The 25,868-nt window shown below is 39.0% G+C and overlaps 2 protein-coding genes across 5 annotated transcripts in view; one reads left to right on the top strand and one right to left on the bottom strand.

The window, feature by feature from the left end:
- LOC129721480 (glucose transporter type 1) overlaps window positions 1-25,868 on the top strand; it is a 551,257-nt gene that overhangs the window by 180,708 nt on the left and 344,681 nt on the right. The gene's annotated exons all lie outside the window — the stretch shown is intronic.
- The window catches only part of LOC129721481 (uncharacterized), a 205,279-nt gene that overhangs the window by 164,192 nt on the left and 15,219 nt on the right, over window positions 1-25,868 (bottom strand). For both annotated transcript variants that reach the window (XR_008727401.1, XM_055674112.1), the window contains exon 3: window positions 23,634-23,755. Coding sequence is in view for 1 of the 2 variants with exons in the window: in XM_055674112.1 (XP_055530087.1) it covers window positions 23,634-23,755 (122 nt within the window). In the remaining variant the exon portion in view is untranslated. The remainder of the gene's footprint in view (window positions 1-23,633; window positions 23,756-25,868) is intronic.

The raw sequence follows: 25,868 nt of genomic DNA, 5'->3' as shown, positions 1-25,868 counted from the left end.
ATTTTTGACAACACGAAAACAAACGCTTCATCCTATGGAACAATGGAAGTAGAAATTTTCTGTATACAATATTGCTATCGAGCAATCGACTGCTACCTAAATCAAAATTTTCCCCCCAAATATGGTTTTTGGGCCACAATGGTCCAGGAACCGAGTTTAGGGGGTAATTTGGATCTAGAGCTTGAGAACAATATTTTAGAGAAAAAATGCTTCTACAATACAAAATTGTTACGTATAATAAAGCGACTATTTAAAAGTTACCTATGAAAAATTAGGGTGACCCACATTTTCAATGAAATCAAGTATCTACCTTTTTTCTTCGTTGATAGAAAAAATGTTTTCTCTATCTCTAAAGTTAACCGATTTAGATTGAAATAACACATTTTTCGCTCTAGCTCGTTTAACCTTATTTTTTACATCAAAATTATCTCTGAACGACTTTCAGAGCTATTTAAGAGAAACAATTCGCAGTTCTGACATCTTGAGTATCTGAATTCTTCTCAAAGTTAATAATGTTTTTCATAAAAAATACGCTTTTTTTATTTGTTTGTCGGGCAAACATAGAAGATATTTCTTGGTCTCTATCTGAAGGGCACATTTGACTATTATACTGCCGCTCATAGCAAGTCCGTCCCATTTGCGTTTTGGTGCTGATGAGAAAACAGCAATTGAAAATCGTAACACTTTAGGTGAAATTTCGCACTCAAATGCTTTTTTAATCAAGACCATCAACAGAATTGAGTAAGAAAATGACAATCTAACACTTTTGCATCATAAAACTTGCATTAACACCGAAATTTTATTAAAATTTGTTGAAAATCATAAGCTGAGACTCACTTGCGATTACTTTTACGGTACGTAGCCAGAATGATAGCAAGTCAGTCCCATAGCCAGCTACGACCGGTGATGAAAAACAAACTACTGCAAATCGATGGTGGTGCTAGAGCGTGCGTTTGGAATGAATCCATCGCTGGTCAATTTATAAACGACCTTCTCTCGTGCTTCATTAAACATGTTTTTGTGAGAAGCACAATGTACCAACTGCGCCGCTCAAAATAAAATTAGATATTGTTTTTACATTTGATACCTACTACTGATAAATTCAGAATCAGTTTAAGTGTAGGAACTTGTTCTAAATTTCCCTGAAAGCAGTCACACGTTCGTGACGGCGGACAGCTTCCACGTAGCAGTGGAAGCAAATATGAAAGAACACCTATAGCTTAAAAATTTTTGAAAATCACGTTTTGCTTAAAAAAGCATCCCTTCCTGATGATATAAAAAACTGATTTAGCTAAACAAACCAATTGAGTTTGTATACTTTTTACTTTTATCTGGCGTTCCTCAAGGATCTGTTCTTGATCCACTTTTACTTCACTTGGATTTACAATTTTGTATTGATAGCGATAAAATAGATATTATTGTTTGTTGAATCATTCAGTCTGCAACCAGGGGTAAAAACAATCGGTTCTCATGGAAACCTTGCACGCGAGTAATAATGATTGAAAGCAACGTCTTGAATCGAAGAATACATTTGTAACAAAGATTGTGAGTGAGTGGAATTCCATTGCCTGGTTACGAGACTTTGATGATCAGTTATCGAAGCAAAAACGGATTCCTTTCCATAGGAAATGGGTTAACTATAAAAGCAGTCGATTGCAAATGATAATCAACGCGTTTATATATCTCAATAAATATAAAAACCCGAAGCTTTTAGCTTGTTTCAATTATCGCTGCAGCCATTTACGTCTGCAACACCGGTCGGTCGAAATGCACCAGATAATGATCGTCCCCCGGAGTGGTTCTCTAGAAAGGAAAATTAATCTTTTCTCCTTCAAAGCGGTGGTCATGTTGCTGAAACTCAAGAACTGACTCGCTCGGCATCAGTTCTGAACTGTAGCAGCAGTATCAGCACTAATCAGTGCAGTTTGCAACAAGGCTGTCACTCCCTGTTTCACACCACTGCACTGGCCAGCATCAGCCATCGCCCGGATCAGTTCATCTTCTACGACTAAATTAACTAGCAAAGTTCTGGAGGAATGAAAAAGCTCGTTTTGCCATGCTTCTCTATAGTCCATAGTCGTTATCTAATTGAAAACAGCGGGAAGAGGATGCTTCCCAGTGCAGGTGGTAAAGCAGACATGCGTCCATAGTTTCTCAGAGACTGACCCCCCAAACCCCCCTCTTAAACGGGTCTCAGCCTCAGTCTGTTAACGAAGGGTGAGGAAAAATAAAAGTGAAATAAAATGTATATTAATTAATTTAACTCCCCCATTTCTGCCCCCATCGCATCGCCGCCCAAACTGCAATACGTTCTCGTGTACGATGAAATACACGTATAAATACATATTAAATGTTCAATGTTGTTACTCGTACTAACTTTTTGTTGCTTTCATTCCTTTATCATCCTTTCAGGTGAGTGAACCGAATTGTAGTACGGATGCGAGCGAGTGGAATTTTGCTGCAGTCGCCTGATCAACGCAGTCTGCTCGCAGCCTGAAAACACGGTAAGGGACCATACTTAAATGACGTAGCATTAATGGGGGGAGGGGAGATATCATCATTTTGTGACAAACTGTGACAAGAGGGGGGGGGGGGGGGGGTTTGTTGTAAAATCGACATAGCATTTTTTTAAAGACCAATTTTTTTGCAGGAAAAACATTGCACAAAGTATTGCAGCGAGATCTGTCGAAATGTTTTTATCTGTGGCATTCTGAAATCTTCTAAATGCTCTGCTACATAAACAATCACTTGGATTTCCAAACACACAATCTGTTTTGAATACAAAAATCGTTGCTTTTTTGTGGCTATTAATAGTGAAAATTACAAGATACTCGTTTCATTTCCGGAATAGTTTCTGTGTTTTCTGCAGACATGGATCATACTAAGTTATTTAAACACCTTTACTCCTTGTACCAAAACACAAGCCCTTCGAAGCAGAAGATGCAGTCACGAGTCTATAAATTGTAAATAAATTGAATTAGACACGGTTTTTTTCAAGTATTTTTTGTATGTATGTTACTACAGTCAGGTTTTTATTACGTACCTCGTAAAACCGCGTTATTCAAAAATCCGCGTAAAGTGAACCAGCAAGAAGGGATTAGAAAAACCCGAGACGCTCTAGAACCAGTATTTAAAATTGTCCTCTTTGACGGTCATTCCGGATCTTTCAGAGGGCGGTGGGTATTTTTTGGACTAAGTCTTCTACTACATAAACACTTAAACGTTTCTGGTTCCAAAACCACTTTAATTCGAAATTCGCGAAAAAGTTTTTGAATTAGCGCGGTATCGCGTGAAAAAAAGCGCGTTAATTAAAAAATCCGCGTAAAAAAAACCTCGTAAAAAAATCCGCGTATAAAAAACCGCGTAAAACCTGACTGCATGAATTTCTGTACGTTTTTTCAGAAGCGGAGAGTGGGGGGGGGGGGTTATTCGAATGCTACGTTTTTTTTCAGGGGGTATTTAGGTTTTGTGACCAAATGCTACGAGGGGGGAGGGGGGGTTAAAAAATCATGAAAAAAATGCTACGTCATTTAAGTATGTTCCCTAAGGCAAGCGAGGATATGCTTATGCAATACACGCGTCCGGCAAAAGGGATCCCCATCGGAAAACCAGACCCGGCAGAAGTCAGGTGCGGGTAAAATGAATTACACCTTGGACGAACGCGAACGGTTTCACTGGCTTAGTCCTTCGCCTTTTGGGTTGAGATACCAGCTTTTGTTGCAGGTATTTATCATGCACACAGCGTGCTCTTGCTGGGATGAGTATTATTGAAAAACTAATTTATGAGTACTATTTACACGTGCACACCACACCGTTGAATGCATACGAAGGAGCTCTGCGCTCATCTCTGGAGAATCCGTTGTTAGATAATGTTCAGCAAAAACTCTGTTGGTCTATAAATAGATACTGCAAACAACGTGAGCAATGAACGAAGACTGAAAAGCTTTGTTATCGAAAAGTACTGCACTGCATGGCGGAATAATTGCTGACAATTTTTATATTTACGCAACTCAACAGAACTGTGCATTGTTTCCAGGAATTCATAAAATTTAGGCAGCGCTAATTTACATTCCACCTGGCTCCTTTTTAGGAGCAACTTTGCTTCGAAAAACGAAAGGAAGAATATATTCGCGTAATAAAATGATCTGTAAACTTTACTCCCCATTTTAATAATTTCCATCGTGTGGTTATATACGACAAGCTTAAAGCTGCTTGCTAAGCAGACTGTTTTACGATAATGAACCGACAGAATTCAGCAGCACTCAGTAGCAGTAGCTCAGCAAGACTGGAAAAACGGGACAGCAGAAAAGCAGCAGCGCATAAATGGAAAGAAGCGTTCTTCTCTGGTGTGCTGTCGGATCCAGGGGTGTAAAAAAGTATAATTTAAAGTAATTCCCAAGAAGGAATAAATTATTTATACCTAATTAACTCTGAGGCGAGGCAGACGAAATGAGGCTTTCGCTTCGAATTTGCTTTATGAGCTTTACAACGGTTCAACCCCTAGTGGGGTGTTCTTTCACGATCGATCCGAAAAGGGATCGTGCTGGAAGATAGTATTGTAAATTGACGCCTAATTTTGACAGGCATCGAAGTTATATAGACAATCTCCACTTTTTTCGACCATGAATATTTAGGTATTTTTGATATTCTTTTGTAAAACAACACAATTAGGAGTTTGTGCCACAGGCAATGGAATATTCAACAACAACGACTCAAAGTAACTTATCGGCAGGTTAACAAATCTTCGATAGTGTTATTTTCACCTTGCGGGGTTTCGAACCTGTCAGACGATTCGATTCCATTATCCTACCGCACAGTTCTCCGTAAATACGTACTGGAAGCGGTTTGCTGTTTCTATAAAATGCTGATCCAGTGGAAAACTACCTTGGAAAAACCGAGTGTTTGTGCGGAAGAGCCGTGCGGCGATGGGCTGCGCTGCAGTGTGTGGCAACGTGGAACACCGAGGGTACTCGTCGTCCTGGAGAGCCTCGGCGACTATTTGAGCAGTATGTTACTGTGCCAACCTGCCAGTGGGTGGTTTGGTTTAGAGCTAGGCGAACCTCCTGCTGTGATCGAATGAGGACAAGGTTCGGGAGGGGTCCTTTGCCGGGTTGCTCGGTCGGAGTGTGGTTATTGCTACTGTTCTGCCATAGTGGACTTGGTAGTAGTCTCGGATGCGAAGCTGACTGCAGTGGTATACGGAAGAATTGCTATTATGTAAAGACGCAAGTGAAACACTCACTCAAAAGGCCTAGCCATTCATTTAGCACACAAATAGCAGGAAATAAACGAATATATACTCCTGTACGATGCTTCATGCTTGCGACCGTATTGATTGGAAATTTCCCAACATATATTGACAGCGTAGTTATACGTGTGAGTCTCACAATTGAACATGATATAGACAAAATTGCGAGAGATGCTTCGTCAATATTAGATTTTTGACCGTCAAACGGCTTGATAAATTGTAACTACTAAACAAATAATTAATGTAGGTGCAGCTGTCTTAACCCACTCCATAAATATCTAACATTAACCAGATCCTCCGAGAGAAGTCTTAGAAACGACCATATGCTTCAAAAATGAAATCAAACATCGAACTAGCCACTGCTGTCCCGTAAATTTTAGAATTAGAGTCTTCAGAAAACTTCTTTAGAACTATGTAAACTTTTTAACGGTTGTGTGTTAGCAATAATTAAATTTCTCCAAAATTACTTAATAAGCTTGATGCTTATACAGGATTGATACTAGATATTTTTTGAGGACATCAGTTAAACTAAATGCTCGAAAGGTAAAAAATTTTTTACAATTTGGACGCTGCTAATAAATTTGTTTTAAATTATCGAAACCAAATTTAATCTAATAAAAAGCAAAAAAAAATGTTCTGGAGACTTACCAAAATTTATAGAATTTAATATCAAGTGCACAACTAAGTTCTCCCTATTTGTCAAAAGATGATACAAATGTCTCAAACGTAACAAACCAAACTAAGACATATGGTAAACAATCCGCTTTGACACGTTAATGATTTAATTGATGAATCTTATACTTAAAGTTGCGTAAAAATGTCCGGCGGGAAGTATTATAATCCATTTCTTTCAGAGAAAATGGTGGCTGGAGCGCTCCGAGAGTTAAAAAGAAGTTTGCAAATATGCTGCTCTAAATGGAACAACATGCCGTGATTAGTTCTGTCGCTTTGAAGGCGATAATTTCGAAGTTGACAAATGCCCGCGTGACGGAAGGTCAAAAACATTCGAAAACGATGAATTAGAAGAGCTGCTGAAAATGACGATCCATGCAAAACACAGGAACAGCATGCTTTGGTATTAGGAATTACGCGCCAAGCAATTTTTCAAACGATTGTATGCTTTGGGAATGATTCAAAAACATGGAGCTTGGGTTCCTTATGATTTGAAACCAAGGGACGTTGAGCGTCGTTTTTGCGCTTGTAAATTACTGATCCTGCAAAAACGGGAGGGTATTCTTTATCGCATCGTGACGAATGGTAAAAACAGGATTCATTACAGCAACACAAAGAACAGAAATTCATGGGGACTACTCGTTTATCGGCTCAGTTGAATATACATTAGGGTGTCTCAAAAAAATCGATGATGGAAAAGTCAAGGTGCTCAACCCTAAATTGAGAGATAATGTTATTAATAGTATTTTTGTAGAACATTTCGACTTTCTAATAAATCGTTTCAGTTTGCCCAAACGTGATTTATGAAAAAATATTTTTTTAAGCTACAAAACCACTCTAGTTTTCCATCACATGTAAAAATATTATTATCTCAGCTCCCCGATAAGATTTCAAGGATCTTTTTTTATGTAACTTTCCGTCATGAATCCCGTTTTCCCGTTTTTTTAAATTACGTTTGGACAACCGAGAAACCATTTTCTAGAAAGTTGAAATGTTCTACAAAAATACTATAAATATCATTGTCTTTCAATTTGGGGTTAAGCACCTTGACTTTTTTAACATTGACTTTTTTGGGACAGCCGTTGCGAAGGTCATGCTGTTAGTTTGGTTAGACTGGTTTGCAGTATTTGTTATGAGCTGTTGAAACCAAACCACACTATTACAGGGGAACGATATCTAGTTCAATTGATGTGATTAAACCAATCATTGCGCGAAAAAAAGCCTTAATACGAGTAGAGGCACGAAAAAGTGATTCTACCGCACGACAACGCTCGGCCTCATACTATCGAAGTCGTGGAAACTTACATAGAAACGATCAAAGTACACTTTAATCGTAACGATATTCAAGCTCTTCCAGAAATCTGGAACAATGTCGTATCTAGCGAGAGACGTATTGCATGATTTAGAGGTAACTACTTGTTAAAAGTGTAACGAGGTAGTGAGCCTGAGATGATTTTGCAATCATCATCAGTTTACAAAATTTCCCCAAATTAACAATTCACAGAGTTTAAGAAGTTGAAGAATTCACAGAATTCTCTGGATTGATCGAATGTGCAGAAAATGAACTGAAATGTCAGAATTACAAAACTCACAAATCTACAGAATATGCAGAATTTACTAAAGATAAAACTATACAGAACTTTCCGGTTTTTATATTTATATATTATATTTATTTATTCTTCATCTAATTTTTTAGGTCTTAACGCCCATTTGAGGCATTTCTTGCGAAACCTTCAAGTGTGCGTAAAAACCCCGCATCTTTTGATAGTATATTTGAAGTTTCTTTTTCGCCGATTAGTAACTTTCCTACGAAAACGGCCCGGGACACATCTCTTCTTTTTGCCAGTGTGTCAATCTCAAGTAATTGGCATCGATTGGCATAAGGTTGCAATTGGTCAGGTTTATGCTGTTAGAACACAACGAAGAAACTCGGCCTCTACTGATTCAATTCGTTTGATACAAAAATATCAGTGTATGGACTCCATACTATAGCCGATGTTTCTAAAACAGAACGAACTAGGGAAACATAAAGCGATCGCAAGCAAAACGGATCGCTAAACGCTTTGACTGTTCCTCGCTAGCGTGCGCAATTATATGAAAGTAGCGGTGCATGAAGGATAGTTGCGATTGAAGCAGTACACCTAAATCTTTGTTAACCGATACTCATTCGAGATTTTCTCGAAATACATTATAGTTCCACGAAAACGGATTTTTTTCCTCGTGAATGAAATTGCGAGACATTTTAAAGCACTGATTATCAGCATATTACGATTACACCAGCCAAAAAAATCATCCAGATGTTGTTGCAGCTCTCTAAAGTCTGCTGTAGTGCGAATGACGCGGAAGAGTTGTAAGTCGTCAGCATAGATAAGTTTCCAGCCTGGCGGAATGACATTGCTAACATCATTGAAAACAATTAATAGAAGCAGTGGTCCAAGGTTGCTCCCTTGAGGCACACCCGACAAGTACACAAAAATTACTGAAATAGCAGAATTTACATGAATAAACTGTTCGACGAAAGCGAAAAAAAAAAACAATTAACCCAGAACTCAAACCGTACAAAAAATGGAGGATAATAGCTGTGGGAACATCCATAAATGACGTAGCTTTTTTAGTTTTTGTATTTTAATGACTTTTAATAACCTATATTGATCAATGTTATTAAAAGCATCTTACTGCACAGAATGTATAAATATTTTATTTCAAAATACAATTTACAGAGCTGGTTAATTTTACAAAATAGACAGTTTTCATAAAATTCCCGTAATTAATGGTTGAAAAACAATTTTTATCTACAAAGCTCAAATGTTAAAGAATCTACAGAATCAACCGAATTTTTTGATTAAATTCAGTAAAACGGGGCAATGTATGTAGTTTTACGAGGATGTGACAAATAAACGAGAATAGAATGTAAACGGGACTCTAATTGCCAATTATACTACTGGGGACGTAATTCCCCTCAAGACCATTACATAGTGCAATAATGTTTTTGCCTTGGCTTCTACGTATGATTTTTTGATGAAGTTTGATGCAAAACAAAATTTCCCCGAGTTTGAACATATCTCAACTTAAGGGGCAACAGTGGCGCCATTTCAAATTTTTGAGAAATCGGAAATTTTCGATGTTTTTTGATGCCATTTTGTTAAAGTTAAAGCTAAATATCAAAATTCTAAGAGTTTGTCCACCTATAAGCATCTTCTTACACATCTTTAAAAAAAACAGACTTTAAATCGGACAAAAACTGAGCTCAAAGCGGAGATTCTACGAAAACGGTTTTGGCATGGTTTCAGTATATTTCACAAAGCAAATTAATATCCAGTATCGCAAAAGGGGGAGGATCATGTAAACACAAATTGTTATTGCATCTTTAAGTATCGCTTACACTCTTGATATTACATTAACAGATTTTAGATAAGCTAATCTAACGTCGAGATAAAACTATTTTAGTATTGTAGGGGAATCGGGGCAAAATTGACATGTTGCTGATATTTTACGTGGATTAGACACCTACCAATCGATTCCTAACAAAAGTTAAGTACAAAAATCTTATAAGTAACTTTTATAGAAAATACTCTGTAACTCTGTACCCAATGAAGATAGGAATTTTATTTGTTCGGCAAAGTTTCATATTTTTACACGTTCTGAAATTTTGCCGAATAAACCATTCCTCTATCCTTTAACACAAAAAAGTAAGTATTTTTGATATATGACAACCTACTGTAATATATGCCCGCCGTACTCTGATATGGGAGAATAGGGACAAATGGAACCTAGAAGAGTTTATAGTACTTCAGCTTAAGTTTAAGGATAAGTAGGGGTACGGGGGGCAAGCCCGGCATTGAGGGTAAGACCGTCACCCCTATGATTTTACTAGAAAACGCTAATTAAATGTGTTTTGGAATATGTGAAGTGTTGGTATTTAATATTTTAGACATTTTAAGATACATCGAAGCCACCGTGAAACGTCAAACGTCAAAATAATAGACAAAACATACGCTACTGCAGCTTATGCGTAAACGGATGTAATTTTTCGTGAGTGGAACTTAAGCTTTTATTCATTTGAAAAGACTAAAATAATTTTTCGTTGCTCTACAATTTATTGCCTGTATTGTTAGCAATCACAGGAATTCGATATGAGGTAAATTGAAGCGATAAATTTTTAGAAATACTCTTTTTAAAAAAATGTGTGCTGTCGGGGTAACACCGTCACCCAGTGAGTGGGGTAAGCCCGACATGGTTAGTTGGATGTTACTGACACATATTTTTCAACTATTACCGGTAATTCGCTGCTAAATAAATTAATTAATCGACTAAGAACTATGCAATCAAGTTTCTCTGTGATTTATAAATGATTTCAAGGGTTATTAGAAGTGTCAAATGTACTGAATCAAGTCACAAAACTGGCTGCTTTCCCGGTGGTATTTGGAATATGCTCCGGTGTGGTCAATGTGATCCTGGCTTAGATGAAACTAGTTATTAATATGATTTAAAGTGCCACGTGATAGGCTTGCCGAGTATGAAATTCTTTCATTGTTTATACATATCGTTCACCGATACTTGTTCCGGCAATCTTCCTAGAACCAGCTAACCGACAACAACCAAATTCAACAGTAACATACAGAAATGTAAGATCACTTATTTGGCGGTTCCCGAATTCAAATTGGTTCAGTTAATTCGAGTGAATTCATTAACAAACTTAGGTGCCGGTGTTACCCCCAAGGGGTTCCGGTTTCACCCGCACTGGTTGCTAAACGTCGTTTTTATTTTGGTTTCAAAACTACACTGTTCCTTGTAAAATAACAGTTCGAAAGTACTGAAAACTTTCATATCTTGTAGAAAACAATCTGGGCAATGATTCTGTGAAAGAAATATAACAATATTTGCCATCAAGTCCTACTAAAGAATCATTTTCCTTAGGGGGCCGGGCTTACCCCCAGTACCCCTATTGATATCATAATTTCAATAGCCCCTTTTAAATCTATACGTTCTTGAAGTTAACGAAAAAATTAGTTAAATAAGATATGGGTCGTTCCATACCAAGTGACCACGAAAAAGCACAAACTTGGACACGACCATCACCGATTTTGCTCAAAGTTGGGAGAATTATTCATCTACTGTCACTTTGGAAAAATCCCAAATTTGGTGTCAATTGGAATACCCCCGCTCTGTGGGACCCCCCTGTTTATTGCAAGGCACGCATTTTTTGTTCAAAATCTTTTTTTTTCTTTTTCTTACAATTCATAGACGTAAGATGTCCGAAAAATACTGATAAATGATTTTTGAAGAAAATAAACCAAGGAATCCAGAAAAAATATAAGTTTTGCCCGGAAGTGTTGCCAGATAAATTAGTTTTGTATTTGAAAACTAAATTTACATTTTTCGGCCAATGCAGCCATTTTTATTTTAAATTTGATAATTTCATCGTGTTCCTTGGACACTTTCACATAAGAAACAACTATCATCTTGAGGTATTATGGACCAATCTCGGGATATAACATTTTTACGAAAAAAGTTGTAAACTTTTTTATAATTTATAGACGTTAGACACCCGAAAAATAGTGATAAGTGAATTTTGAAGAAAATAAACCAAGGAATCCAGAAAAAATATTGTTTTTGACCGGAAGTGTTGCCAGATAGATTATTTTTGTATTTTAAAACTAAATTGGAATTTTTCTGGCAAATGCAGCCATTTTTATCTTAAATTTGATAATTTTATCGTGTTCCTTGGAAAATTTTACATAAGAAACAACAATCATCCCAAGGTAATATGAGCCAATCTCGAGATATAGCATTTTTACGAAAATAGTTCTGAATTTCGTTATTAATTTTTCGTAAAAATGTTATATTTCAAGATTGGCTCATATTACCACGAGGTGGTGAGTGCTTCTTACGTAAAATTTTCCGAGAAACACGATGAAATCATCAAATTTAAAAGAAAATTAGCTGCATTGGCCAAAAAATGCAAATTTAGTTTTAAAATACAAAAATAATCTATCTGGCAACACTTCCGGTCAAAAACAATATTTTTTCTGGATTTCTAGATTTATTTTCTTCAAAATTCACCTATCACTATTTTTCGGGTGTCTAACGTCTATAAATTATGAAAAAAAAATAATTACGAAATTTACAACTTTTTTCGTAAAAATGTTATATCTCGAGATTGGCTCACATTACCTCGGGATGATAGTTTTTTCTTATGTGAAATTTTCCAAGGAATACGATGAAATTATCAAAAAAATCAAAACGGCTGCATTGGCCGAAAAATGTAAATTTAGTTTTCAAATACAAAAATAATTTATCTGGCAACACTTCCGGTCAAAACTTATATTTTTTCTGGATTCCTTGGTTTATTTTCTTCAAAAATCATTTATCAGTATTTTTCGGACATCTTACGTCTATGAATTGTAAGAAAAAGAAAAAAGAGATTTTGAACAAAAAATGCGTGACTTTGCAATAAACAAAGGGGTCATACAGAGCGGGAAGTATTCCAATCGATACGAAAATTGGGATTTTTCCAAAGAGACAGTAGATGAATAATTCCCCCAACTTTGAGCAAAAACTGTGATGGTCGTGTCCAAGTGGTATGTACACTTCGTATGGAATGACCCATATAACTTTGTAAGGAAAAGTCCTGGAGATACATGTTCTTTGGAAAAAATGTCTGTTTTGTGTGCCCTAATAATTCTTCTAAACAACACTTTCGTGTATAATGCAACTAACAACAGCTTAGTACAATAAACTAACTTTTAAGTAAGTTCCATGTAATATACATTATAACCTTGTACAGAAAAAGGATAGAATATTCATTTGTTCAACAAAGTTTCGTATTTTTTAATCTTCTACAACTTTCCTGAATAAACTATTCTGCTATCTCTTAACACAAAAAAGTTATTTTATTTTATTTTAAGTATAATAAACTTTTTTCTATATTTTGACAATTTGCGATTCTGCGGATCATTCATACAAACAATTGTTCCGAAGGCACTATTAAGCTAGAATTGAGTTCCGCGTTCTGCCTTATTGGACCACTGGACCATCGGTGCCATGGTGGAAACATTTAACTGTGCTGCCCGGGTGAGGCTTTTGCATAAAAACACGAGACGACGTGTTCACAGTTACCACTCAGAAATCAGTGTCAGTGTTATATTTTCTGCCCCGGTGCTTCCTACTTTGGCAAACACCGGAGCCGAGGGCCTTAACTTCGTGATAAAAAGGGGACAATCTTCATTAGCTTCTTAGTTAAGTTGGCCAAAGAGGAAAAAAACGTATGTTCTCATTGAAGCCACATACTAAAAGGTTTTAACTTTTTCAATACAGGAAGAATCAGAACTCGCTATGAGAGCGTATTCTGCAGAACGTTCGATTTTACACTGTTTTTATTGCACACGGGGGCGATGAGAACAGTAACGTCATTCTCATATGTTCACTGAGAAATTTATTTTATTCATCTTGCATAGGCGAATGAGCTATTTACAGGAGTTTATCGGGACCTCACCTTTGTTTTCTATACTAGATTACACTTTGTGATATTGAAAATGAAACTGGCAAATGTTGCGTCAGATTTTAAACGATTATAGCAAGCGTGTTGCTATGAACAGTTTATCGCAGCATATAATATATACATTCAGTCCTACGTCACCATTTCATACAACCCCTAAGGCAGTAGTATTTTTCAAGATCAAGATGAGCAAAACTCAATCGTTCTCTCAATGTGTTGTTGACGCAGTTGGTGAATAAAAACGGTTCATTGTTTTAGCACCGTATTACAATGATTGTTCGAAAAAGCATCTTCAAGCATGGCTTTCAGATAACTCACGACGAATGTAAAAACTCTGAATCAACTTCTTCTCCACCCTTTGGATATATGCAAATCATCCAATATGTGTTGTTAGGTTTCCAGCCCCTGCAAAGCACCCACAATAGGAACTGTTACAAGAAACGCGAACAAGAGCCAACTATGCAAACCGATATTGCTTAGGCACTTAAATTGATTCAGTTTATTCGCAGGGCACCGAACTCAAAACCGTCAGGATGAAGTAAGCATTCGAGAAACAACATTAGAAAGATTACGCCCGGGTGAAAATTGAAAAAGTTGCAAACGGCCTTTCATGTGTTTCACGTGTGTATATGTGTGCTTCGCATGTTCGGTATATACACAGCTCGAGCATACCTCTCTGCGAAGCACAGTGAAACTGGCAGCTCAATTGAACGTAATAGCAGAGTGGAACCACTTCCAGCTTCAGTTTTCTTCTTTGTTGTGCCTCCCTGCCGGTCTTACGGTGCACAGCAAAGCTGATGGGGTTGATAAAATGTGTCTTATAATTCTTATCGTTACCGGCTGAGATGAATTTAATTTATCTACATGTATGTAAAAAAAGAATCTTTCATTATTATTATGAAATTCATTGCTCGAAGCACTGTAAAGCCTTACCCACCCTAGTAACTACCCAGTAAAAAAAGGTATGTGTGGGTACGGTTTGTGCGCGCGTAGCAATGTACGGCCAACCAGTCAGCGTGTGAGCAATATCGAACGGCACAATGGAAATAAATTTGCAACCATATATGCTTGGTTCGACAGTCCGAAGCTCTTCCACCCGCACAACCACCCCTCCATTGTCGAAGCTTGGACATTGCGCCGAGTCCGATAGGTACGAACCCAGCAGCACAACACTGTAAATATCCTATTTATTTACCCCCACGATATGCCACCCGTTGCCGCTACCTGCCAGCAACGAACGCAACAACAACGGCTGACAGGCGGCACGAAATGTCGATCCTTGTGTAAAATGTTACGTTTTCTCTACGGCCACCACGATAGCGTAGATTGGAATTCGCAACTAAGGAATCTTAAAGTTATGGATTGCTTAAAATCCAGACTCTGATTTTTCATCGCTTTGTGCAAAAAAAGAAACGTTCTTGAAAGTCAAACATTTGTGTGTTTTATGGGCATTATTTACAGTGCTGAACTGTAAAAATGACTAAACTGTTGACAATAAGGTCATATAAAGTAGTGCTTTAGTGAATCAAGAAAATTGTTATGAATATAACCAACAAGTATATATCAGAATCAAAATATAAGTTATTTTGTATGTAAACGTGTTGCTTGAAACTTCACAGAGAATAGAAGACTGAGTTTCTGACTTTAGTGTAAATATAAAGCTGATGCTTTTCTGGTTTCAGAATCAAGCTTTATAATCGTTTCCACCAGAGCTTCTTCTGTTTATCGCCATTATCAGCATCTGCCCAACTGTGCAACATGGTTGTCCCGATTGACTGCAAAGCTCTCTCGACACCCAATGGGACGACTTTCATCTCGAAAGTACTTTACTGGAGATCCTTCTAATCTCTTATCTGTGCCGAACGCAATCAACGACAATACCGTCAGCTGTTGTTGCCGGAAATAGCACCACCTAAAACAGGGAGATTAATTATGTCCAAGAAGGTGTCTATCCGACCATTTCTCTCTATTGTGCGCCGTGTCGTCTATGTTGAATGTTGCCTCACTACGGAACTGGGAAAAGGCTTCTCGAGGGGCAGTTAAAGGGACACAAAATGCAATTAGCTCTCTTCTAAAGTAAGGCAGACAGTAATTTATCGCTGTTACTTTATCAGGCCAACAACTATTTTAACACCTGAAGCTGTGGGCCATAAAAGGCAACCCGTGTGGTGGTAGCATCGGAGGTGTGTGCAGGCGGTTAGATTAATCAATTAGATGTTAGACGTTATCGGGACTTTAGGAAGATCACGTACTGATGCTGCTGATGAAATGAAATTTGTAAGTGTCAAGACCCTTATAAGTCGTCTCTATTCGACTGCTGGTAATGTTGCAACACTCGGCAGTCGACATTTTATGCCTACAGAAGGTAAAGTAGCACTCACAAATATTACGTTAGCATGAATTTACGTCAATGTTTGGAAGTTTTCACTGCCTTCACAAAGGAAAAGCTATAACTTTGCAATAAATTTTATTCATCGGCTTTTTGCCTTCGAGAAAAGTTTTTCAGGAATTTTGAGATTAATTTTATGTCATTTTCTACGTTGGTCTCTTTAGGTATTCGAAGGCGTTTTGCGATGGCTCATAGCTTATGGTGAGATTTTGAGTTCAGCCTAGGGCTATTTTTCTGTTTGGGGTTTTTTGTTTTTTGTTTTCCTGTAGGAGCTTATTATCACTTCTACCATTAGTTAGATATATTGTGTACTCCGCGTTAGTTAGTAAGTTAGTAATAGTCGCACTAGAACTTTGCTTTTCATCTCAAAAAAGAATGAACTGTGAGCCTCTGTCCCATTGGAATTGGTATATTGATTCCTGGTCCAATTACCCAGCTCCTGTAGATTCGCACATTCTAGAGCCATATGTATAAAATATGATTGATCGTGGACGAACTTTAGGACCATCTTTTTCCCACCCGCTACTGTTGAATTCAATCACTTTGGAGGGAACATCAAGGTAGTCTTAGAGTTTACCAGTCTTTATTCATGGTTACTAAGGTGTTCAGTCGTAAATGTCTCTTAACCCTCTAGTGCCCAAATTAATTTTCAGACGGACTTCGAAAAAATCACTATGAAGCTTTATAAACATTTTTAATGGTCTTATTGAAGCTTTTTAGAGGTTCAACTGGAGACCGTCTAGAGGCGGCACTGGGCACTAGAGGGTTAAGATCCTGAAAAGTTTTAACACGTTCATCATTGCTCCAGTCGGCTTGAGTCCCCACTTTTTACTACTTTTCAAACTGTGTTTCTCCCAACTTGAGAGTTAAAATATTATACTTTCTCTTTCTTGTAAATGGGATTACGACTGTTTTAGAAGAAATAACGTTTAGTCCTTCCAGGGTACACCATTTGAGTGTGTAGTATAGGGCGGATTGCATTCTATTAGTGACAGTAGACCCACATTTTCCCCTAACCAAAATAGTTATGTCATCAGCGAATCCGATGACTTGGTATCCTAGGTTTGTTGAGTTGCCCAGAAGATCTAAAGAATCGACTAAAAGAGACTAAAACAAAAAAGATAAAATCCCTCCTTGCGGACAACCCCTTCTTGGTTTTGTCGTTAAAGTTCATCTTTCTTATTTGGCTGTGATTAACCGGTTAGCTAACACTGAAAGAGTCTAATTTAAGATGCACATGTGAAAACCGTGCTTTTGCATAGCATTTTTTTTACATTCATGGAAAGCATTGTCAAATGCTTCCTCGATATCAAGAAAAGCTGCCAGCGAGATTCCTTTGGCATCAAATGACTTGTTTGACATGACATTTTTGAAACCAACGTGTGAAGTGCCGTTTCAGGTGATTTACCAGATTGATAGGCAAACTGGAATTTGTTTAATAATCTACTGTTCAAATGTGATAGTTCGTTATGTAGATTAATGATTTTTTCCATCATTTTCAAAATTACAGAAGCTAGACTGATTGATCTGTATGCTTTGGGACTCGTATATTTTGTAGTAGAATTAAATGGAAACATAACCTATTCTCAATATTCATGTATCCGCTGATTTGTACACTTGGTACACTTCATGGTTCATGCGTCTGCGCCAAACACCATTTTCTAGTTTGCCGCCAAAGATTGAACGCAAAATCTTACGCTCAAAAAAAACCAAGAGCTCGCCGATCGGCCTCTTTCAACGTCCATGCTTCATGGCCGTAAAGGGTCACGGGAAGGATTCGTGTTTTGTAGAGTGCAAGTTTAGTACGGGTTTGTAGACTGCGGGGCCTCAGCTGGTTACGTGATCCGTAGAAGGCCCTGTTTGCTTCCCTCCTGAGAGGTCCGAAGGACGCTTCCACTGTTCTACGGTTGATACCAACGATGTCGATATCGTCCGCCAAACCTAGAAGAAATTGAGACTTCGTAAAGATGGTGCCGCATCTTTGCACGCCAGCCCTCTGTATAGCACCCTTCGAAGCGATGTTCAACAATAAGTTTGACAGCCCGTCTCCCTACTTCAAACCATCTAACGTCACGAACGAGTCCGATATCTGACGCATGATGTGAAGCCTACAAGGGTGGCACGTATCAGCCTAATTAGTTTTGTTGGGAAACCATGTTCGAGCATAATTTGCCATAACTCATTTCTCTTAACTGTATCGTACGCTGCCCTAAAGTCTGTAAACAGATGGTGGGTCTGTAAGTTGAATTTTCGAAATTTATCGAGGAGCTGTCGCAGCGTGAACATTTGGTTCATGGTGGAGCGTCCCCCTCGAAAACCACATTGGTATTCGCCAACAAAGGTCTCCTGCAACGGGCTCGGTCTATGGAACATAATACGGGAGAGAATTCCGTAAACGGGGTTGAGAAGAGCTGCGCCCCGATAATTACTACAGTCCAGGCCTTTCTTGTAGATAGGACATATGAGACCCTCTAACCAGTTCGAGGGTAATTGTTCATTGGACCACACTTTCAGCATGATACAGCTGTTCGCTCTCGACTTTGAAGAGTTTGGCTGGGCTTTCTTCACCTCGTCCATGAATGGTGGGTCCACAGCCCTTTCGACTACGCTATTTTCTTCACCATTCAACAGCACACTACAGTGTTCCTTCCAACTCTTGGCCGTCTCTGTTTTATCGGCAATCAGGTTCCCCTCCCTATCGTTGCACATGACAGGGGCTGACACGTTTCGGTTCCTGACTCTATTAATCTTCTTGTAGAAGCTTCTCGCATCGTACCTGGAGAAGCAACCTTCCGCCTCCGTAAGAATACGCCTCCCAATGCTGTCGTTTCTTCCGGCGATGGAGTCTTTTTTCAGCAGCTCTAGCTTCCCGGTATCTTCTTACGCTCCGACGAGTCACAGCCGTGGCTAACATGTGAACTCTGGCGCGGTTCTTTTCATCCGTCGCTCAATGGCACTCAGCGTCAAACCACTTATTGGACGTGGTTGTCGCAGATGAACCCAACATTGCTTCCGCTGTGGTGCTAATCGCACTGTGAATATGCCTCCACTGTTTATTCAGGTTTCCTCCTCATCAACCTTCTGCAGGTACTTTGTTGCCACTTCTCCAGTTGATAGCCGCTGGATGTTCAACTGTATCCTCCTTGTCTTCCTAGATTTTAACACATTGGACAACCGAGCGCGAATCTTCGATACCACGAGATAATGATTCGAATCATCGTTCGGTCCTCTAAACGACCTCACGTCTGTAACGTCTGAAAAGTATCGAACATGGTCGATCTGAGAGCATGCCTCTCCCTTCGGGGCGCAAAATAAGTGCTACAGATAGCCATACCTCTGGCTGCAGCGAAATTGACAAGCCTCAGGCCGTTGTCGTTCGCAGTAGAGTGGAGGATTTAGGAAGAAGCTCTCCTGCCCGACCTGCGCATTTCCATCCCAGATGACGATCTTGATACCACTCATATACATCTTTTCCAGGAGCTAATAGAACTCCTGCTTCATTTGTTACCCTATGAGCACGAAACCGACTCCCCTTTCTTCTTTCACGCCGCCACTGCTGTAGATGTGGTACTTGAATGAAGTGCTCGCAATAGGATCTACTGCCCGGAACTCGCGTTCTCCCTTTTTCGACCACCTCACATCCTGTATGGCAGCAACCTCCACATCAACCTTCTGCAGCTGTCTAGACAAGATACCTGCACGTGCTGGTTCGAGTAATCGATGTCCTTTTTTGTTTGCCTAGGTCCATGCTGATTACTCCTTTCCGTATTTATATCTGGATTGTTCGTAGTATTTCATATTCGGTATGCTGCCTTTCTAGGGCTGCGATACCTAGTTTCGCGACGAGTCAACCGTTCGCTCACAGACGCGTACGATCCCCCTTCCCAGTCAGCATACGACCATAGTTTCCACTGGAAGTTGGTTACCCGATCTCCGGTAGGGTTGCTCGTATCCCGGTCGGCACCTCGTGGAAGTTTGCATAGGAGTTGCTGGATAGAGGTGGATGACCACAATGGGGTCTCAAGTGACACGTGCTCAGTCATTTAATATTGAGGATTGAGCTAGATTTAAGCATATGGAAGTCCTGTGCGTTTTCAGAAGTCAGTTGAGTCGAGCCAGGTGAATGTGTATCTATCATGATACTAAGTGTTTCCTAAGTCTCTGTTGTGAACTGACCGTTATCATATTTCAAACTGCCATGTTCATTTGAGTGATCTTTAAAGAAGGCTTTATGGAGTCTAGCAGGCAAGTTTTCAGCTTGGTCACATGTAAGCTTCAAATCTCTTCTCTTTGATTTACGAATCTCTCTGAATGTATCAATCACAAGTTTTCCTGAAACATAGGTGAACATAATTTGTTCATGGCCCTATAGTAATTGTTCTTCTGACACGTGCTAGTTCTCAATTATACCAAGATCAAGAACTTCCTGTTAGTTCCTGTAGAAAATCCTTGAATTCTATTGTTGTTGGACCAGGGCTCTTGGATTAGAACTAAGTCCAAGTTTTTTACGAGTGAACTTGTTACATAAGACTCCTTAAGGGTGGTGAAGTTTTACCTGAATAAATTTTATTTTATTCGACATTGTGATTATGTTTATCGGTGAGAAATATATTAAAAGGCACAATTTTCCTGACGTTTTAGAAGTGAAACAGTACGCCGGTATAGTTTTTACTCTAGCGAAATCCGCTGAGGATTACTGAAAAATAATAAAAAAGTAGGTCGAAACGTCCGGAAGTTTGTGCCTTTTAATCTATTTCTCACCGATAAACATCGATTATCCAACATAAATATTGTGGTTTTGGTTTCCATTTTTCAGGGGCGTGACAGCCAGCCTCTGATCGGGCTGGGTTCCAACTGTATGTGTGCTTGATGCAATCATATCCCTAGCCAGGGTTCAAAGCAACGTTTGCGGCATTTCCATAGTCTGACGAGGGGCGTGAGTGACCTCTTTGGACCGAAATAGGACCAATTTTGTTAATAATTGGTGTCCTGGGTTTTGCCCTCTAAGATTGTACTTACCCTACCAAATAGTCCCAAGCTGTGGTGTGACCTTTGTACAGCAAAGTCAGCAAAGTACAGTAAGAGTCATCTTGTATACGTATGTAGGTCACTTATTCGACTACTACTTCACTATAAGAAAATTCCCAAAAATGATATATTCAGGAATGGTGACCCACTAGTAGACCAACATTCGCTCATACTCACAATTTTTCGCTAGGCCGGCCGATCTTGGGAGATTCGATTTTTTCAGTAATTTGCCTCATATACGTTTGTAGGTCGCTTATTCGACTACTACTCCACTATAAGGAAATTCCCAAAAATGATATTTTCAGGAATGGTGACCCACTAGTAGACCAACATTCGCTCATACTCACAATTTTCCGCTTGGCCGGCCGTTGTGAGAAAATGCGAGTTTTTGTGTTTTCGTCATACAAAATAAATTCTGCTGTGTATTTTACCTGTTGCTGCTGCTTCAGGCAACATCATTAAACAAAGGTAAAATTGAAGTTTTCAGCATGCATTATGATTTGATTAGAATTTTCAAATTTTTTACACGTTTTTTCGGCTGAAAATATTTAACTCGCATACAAGTTTGACTGACTTGCATGCAAGTCCTTGCGCAATTTGTCCTTGCGCATTTAACCGCGATAATGAAACTCATTTATTTTACTTGGAAATTAGGTACAAATTCGCGAGCTCGAAAACACAACGGAAGACTAAAAGCAGTGATGCTAGAACGACAATTCTTTCTATTTTTTCAATGGTTTTCAATTTTTCCACAGGCACAACAACAAGGATAATTCTGAACATATTTAAGATAACCTACCTATTTTATAGGGTCAACAAAATATGTTTCTGATGATCCTAAACTTAATTTAAGAATTCTTTCTACCTTTTCTGCCCTTATAAGCATAATATATGTATATTAACCTCATCTTACTCTCAGGGGTGTTTGATTTTTTATCTGTTTTTGAAACTTTGGAGCTTAAGAGTGGTTTTAATTGTTTCGAATAGTTCAATATAAATATATATAAATATTCTATTAACATATTAATTTTCAATAAATATGAGTTTCTAGTAGAAGCGCTGAATTTAGAGAGAAAGTTTGAGATTTTATAAGAACGGTACGATTTCTTAAACCAGGCAGACTGCGAATAATGATCATTTTCATAAAACATGTATCTAAATCAATAAACTACTGAGAGCATTACCGATTCAATAGCCGGGTATATTGTCCCATGAGAAAAAGAACAGCAAATTTATGATCCATGTTGTGTTATTGGTCCAAAATACACCGCCAAATGACGATGGTGCAATCGCCAGTGCTAGAGCAATTCTTACCAGCTGCAGTGCAAAGGCGGCGGCGATAGTGGCAACGACGACGACCAGCATTGGGAACACCTTTTTTCCATTCCAACCGCAGCCACTGTCACGGCAATATCCTTTGTGCACTTGTACTAATATATAAGTGCACACTGCACACATACTCGTACTCAAGAAAAGCGGCATGTGAACTGCGGAGCTGCTTTCACGATAAAATATGTGCGGTTTCTCGAGTCGGACAACTCGGTAATGGGAAGGAGGTGCTCATCCTGGCCGACGACGACGATGACGATGGTAAACGAGGTAGCCTTAGTGACGGAGGGGTGAGACGTAAGGTCATGAGCCACGAGCCTAAGTGCTTGTCTTACTTACAGTACAGTGCAGTGGTCTATCGGACTTTGTAGTGGTATAGCTTGGTAAAAGGATACGCGTAACGGGGATAGCATCGAAAATTTTTGGGCTGATGCCTCGGAGCTAAAGCTACTGCAGAGTGGTACAATTGCTGGAATGTCCAAGTTGGTTGAATAAATTTGAAAATTTAATACCGGTTGGTGAGGCTGAGTCTCCGCAAATTGAATTGAAGATAACTGCGAAGATGAAACCACCCACTAACTTTTCGGTAAAAACACAATGGCAGCTGTATTACATTAGATTTGGACATGTTAGCCATGCCAATTTAATCCGCATGGTTGAATCAACAGAGAAGATATGCTCTGTGTCCCGAACCCAAATGCCGGCGGAATAATTTACATGCTTATTTCGGGGAGCCCCGACACTTTTATGTTCTTTTATGTTCAACGTTTTTATTGATACTTTTCCAACAAAATGTAGAAATTTCTTTTTCCCGTTGGCGGCCAATGAGTTTCTTTTCTATTCTATCCTATCGATACATACGAACAGCGTCGTCTTTCTGGAAACGAATGGGTTTCAGGATTTATGATACACACAATTTGGACCGTCTGCAACACAGCAAATGCATGTCTTTTCGATAGAGGTTAGCTGAACGCGTCTCGAGAACCGGTGTCCCCGAATAATATTGGTATGTTGCGCAGATTTATGGTTGAACTGTGCTACCTTGACAGCCAGCAGTCTTTCCCGTTTCGTAAGACCAGACACACATTTTCGGGTTACCATTCGAAACAGCTTGCTCCGCTGTTTTTCACCCAAAATTGGCAGCCATCCCACGGTGTGTCTTTCTTTTGCACCCACCAAAACACAACCCGTACCTACCACCCAACGACCTGTCAGACGTTTGATAGGTAAAACCGCAAAGCTGTCAATCCATAATCGAAAGGAGGGATGAATGCATAAATTACGGTTATGTGGGATGACGATGGCGGAAATGTGCCCGGTTCCTCTTTCTCGAGCAGTATGACATTTTGCTAAACGTAGAAAGCGGGTGTTCGCAAATAAATTCAACCGAAATAATTGAGCTGTTAAGCTTCCGAAATCTTGCGATAGAATAAACAAAGCTCAACTCTAACAGGGCTTGGCGCACTTACCTTCTCGCAGTTCGCACAGCTTGCGGGTGACTTCTTTGGCGGTCCGTCGCTGGTAAGACTCTCCGTTAAGATTTTCAACGCGTACAGCAGCTCTTTGGAGATTTTATAAAGTTGCTTGTGCTCTAAAATAGGAAAAAAGTAGAGGAAGTAGTTGTGTTTTTAAATTTTTAAATAAAAGAAAAACTTTCACGCAAAAGTTTCAGCCTTAGCAATCATGACGTTTTTCCAATTGGCACACGTTTTGATCTGATTCCGCACGAACATTGTGTGAAAAGCAGTAATGGCATAAACTCATGCAATGTTTAGATTAGATTGATGCGATGAATTTTGTTTTTAGATTAAATTCATGCCTTTAAAGGACAATGCAACAAACTGTTGCAGCAGACGCGTCGCGAATTCCGTCGCAGTTCGATTTTTATGCAGTTGTTGTTATGCAGAATTCAAACTCAAATCCAACTCAACTGTTCTGCACTCTCAGTAAGGTTTATGTGCAACCGAACCGTAGTTCTAACACTCACTTGGATATGGGTGCAAAGTTACACTGCTTACTCTGGCAAAAAGCATAACGAAACTATTATTTAGTGAACACACTTTAAACCATGATGTATAAAGACATGGTGTAACGGTATGTCAAAAGCCGAATCGGCCATATTGAAAAAAAAATTGCCAGAGACTAAGTTTGTTTATAAACAACTAGTGCATAAAATTGCCGCATCTCATAATATATCATTTGGATGCATTTAAATTATAAATATGGCAATGCTAGCTAGTAAGAAAATATATCAACAAGTGATACTTCGTCTCCAACTCACCAAAGTGAAAAAACACTCCCTCACCCCGCGCCTACTTTTTGGTCAAACCGTTACACCATGTTCTACTCATCATACTTGAAACTATTCTGAAGCAACCTTGACAGTTTGTGCATGCAACATCGTAACACCAAATAAATTATCTGGGTTTCGTAATCAATCAAAAACTGCGCTGATATCGCGTAATATTGGTGTGGTTTTCCACCATTCAACCTTTTCGCGTTACGTGCCTATAGAAATTATTGTTATTGATCTCTGTCAAATGCAACAATTTAAGTAATGTAACAAACACCCTCATGTAGTTTTACGGAAACTAGCGGTCGTGGCTTTGCACGCAGCCGTTCTGCTATTTACTGAAAGATGTGCCGCAGTACCTACCGCTGACGCTACTATCACAACTAGCGCCACTGGTTCCTGATAACATTAACTTTTCAATTAAGTATTAAAGGTTTCTTCAAAAGATTATTTTTTTCCATTAAATATTGGATATGATACTGATCGCATCTCTGTGCAAAGGCAAAGCAGTGCAAAGCTGATTCCACGCTGAAAATTTGGCGGCTGACAGGCTTTGATTGCCAGCATCCCAAAAAATGGTTGTGTGTTGTTAAAATGCGATAAATCTTTTCACTGGAGAAAGTTACTAGCTAATGCACCTATCGCTGATGCTGTCGCTACCGTACAAAGATAACTTTTTACTGGAGGAAGAAGTAATGCCGCCACACCTGTCACTGTGCTGCTACCGTCGCTGATATCCGCTGTCAGTCCTGCTATCGACAGCCGCTACTGCTGCTATCCGCTGCCACTGCTGTTGCTCCCAAGTAAGGACTGTCCTAATCGCTATCCAGAACTAATATGACTGGTTTAGGCAGCAGCATGCTTCTATATAAGCCAATTAGTACTTTTCCGCTTTACTAGCTGTATAATTCTGTCGACCGTGCTAGCGGAAACAATCATTAAACGACCAATAAGAGGTTGAACTCTGCGTTTCAACAAGGCTTGACAATTCCCAAAAGTACCTACAATTCGAATAATCAAATTATTTTTGAAAGTAATTTCTGCATTTGGGCAGATGCATAGAAGATTTTCCAATCAATTGCTACAAAAAAGAAGGGAATTAATTGAAAATTAATTAAATTATTAGCATTTGAAATTGAACATCCTTTCTACCTCTACCGTTTTTAGATTTTCATTTTACATCCCCATGTAGCCGAACTTTCTTGGAGACGTAGTTCTACGTCAAAGGCCAGGTTTATCTCCAAGATCAAATTCAAGTTCAAGTCACAGTCGCTGTTCAAGTCTGAATTTTAGTCCGCGTTCAAGTCCAACCAAATAACAAGATCATAATCTAAACCAGCGGTTCTCAACCTGGGGTACGCGTACCTCTGGGGGTACTCGAAAGCCTTCAGGGGGTACACGAAAGAAAAAT

This window comes from Wyeomyia smithii, chromosome 2, assembly GCF_029784165.1.
Source record: "Wyeomyia smithii strain HCP4-BCI-WySm-NY-G18 chromosome 2, ASM2978416v1, whole genome shotgun sequence".
Taxonomy (NCBI): domain Eukaryota; kingdom Metazoa; phylum Arthropoda; class Insecta; order Diptera; family Culicidae; genus Wyeomyia; species Wyeomyia smithii.
This window is presented reverse-complemented; position numbering and strand designations above follow the sequence as displayed.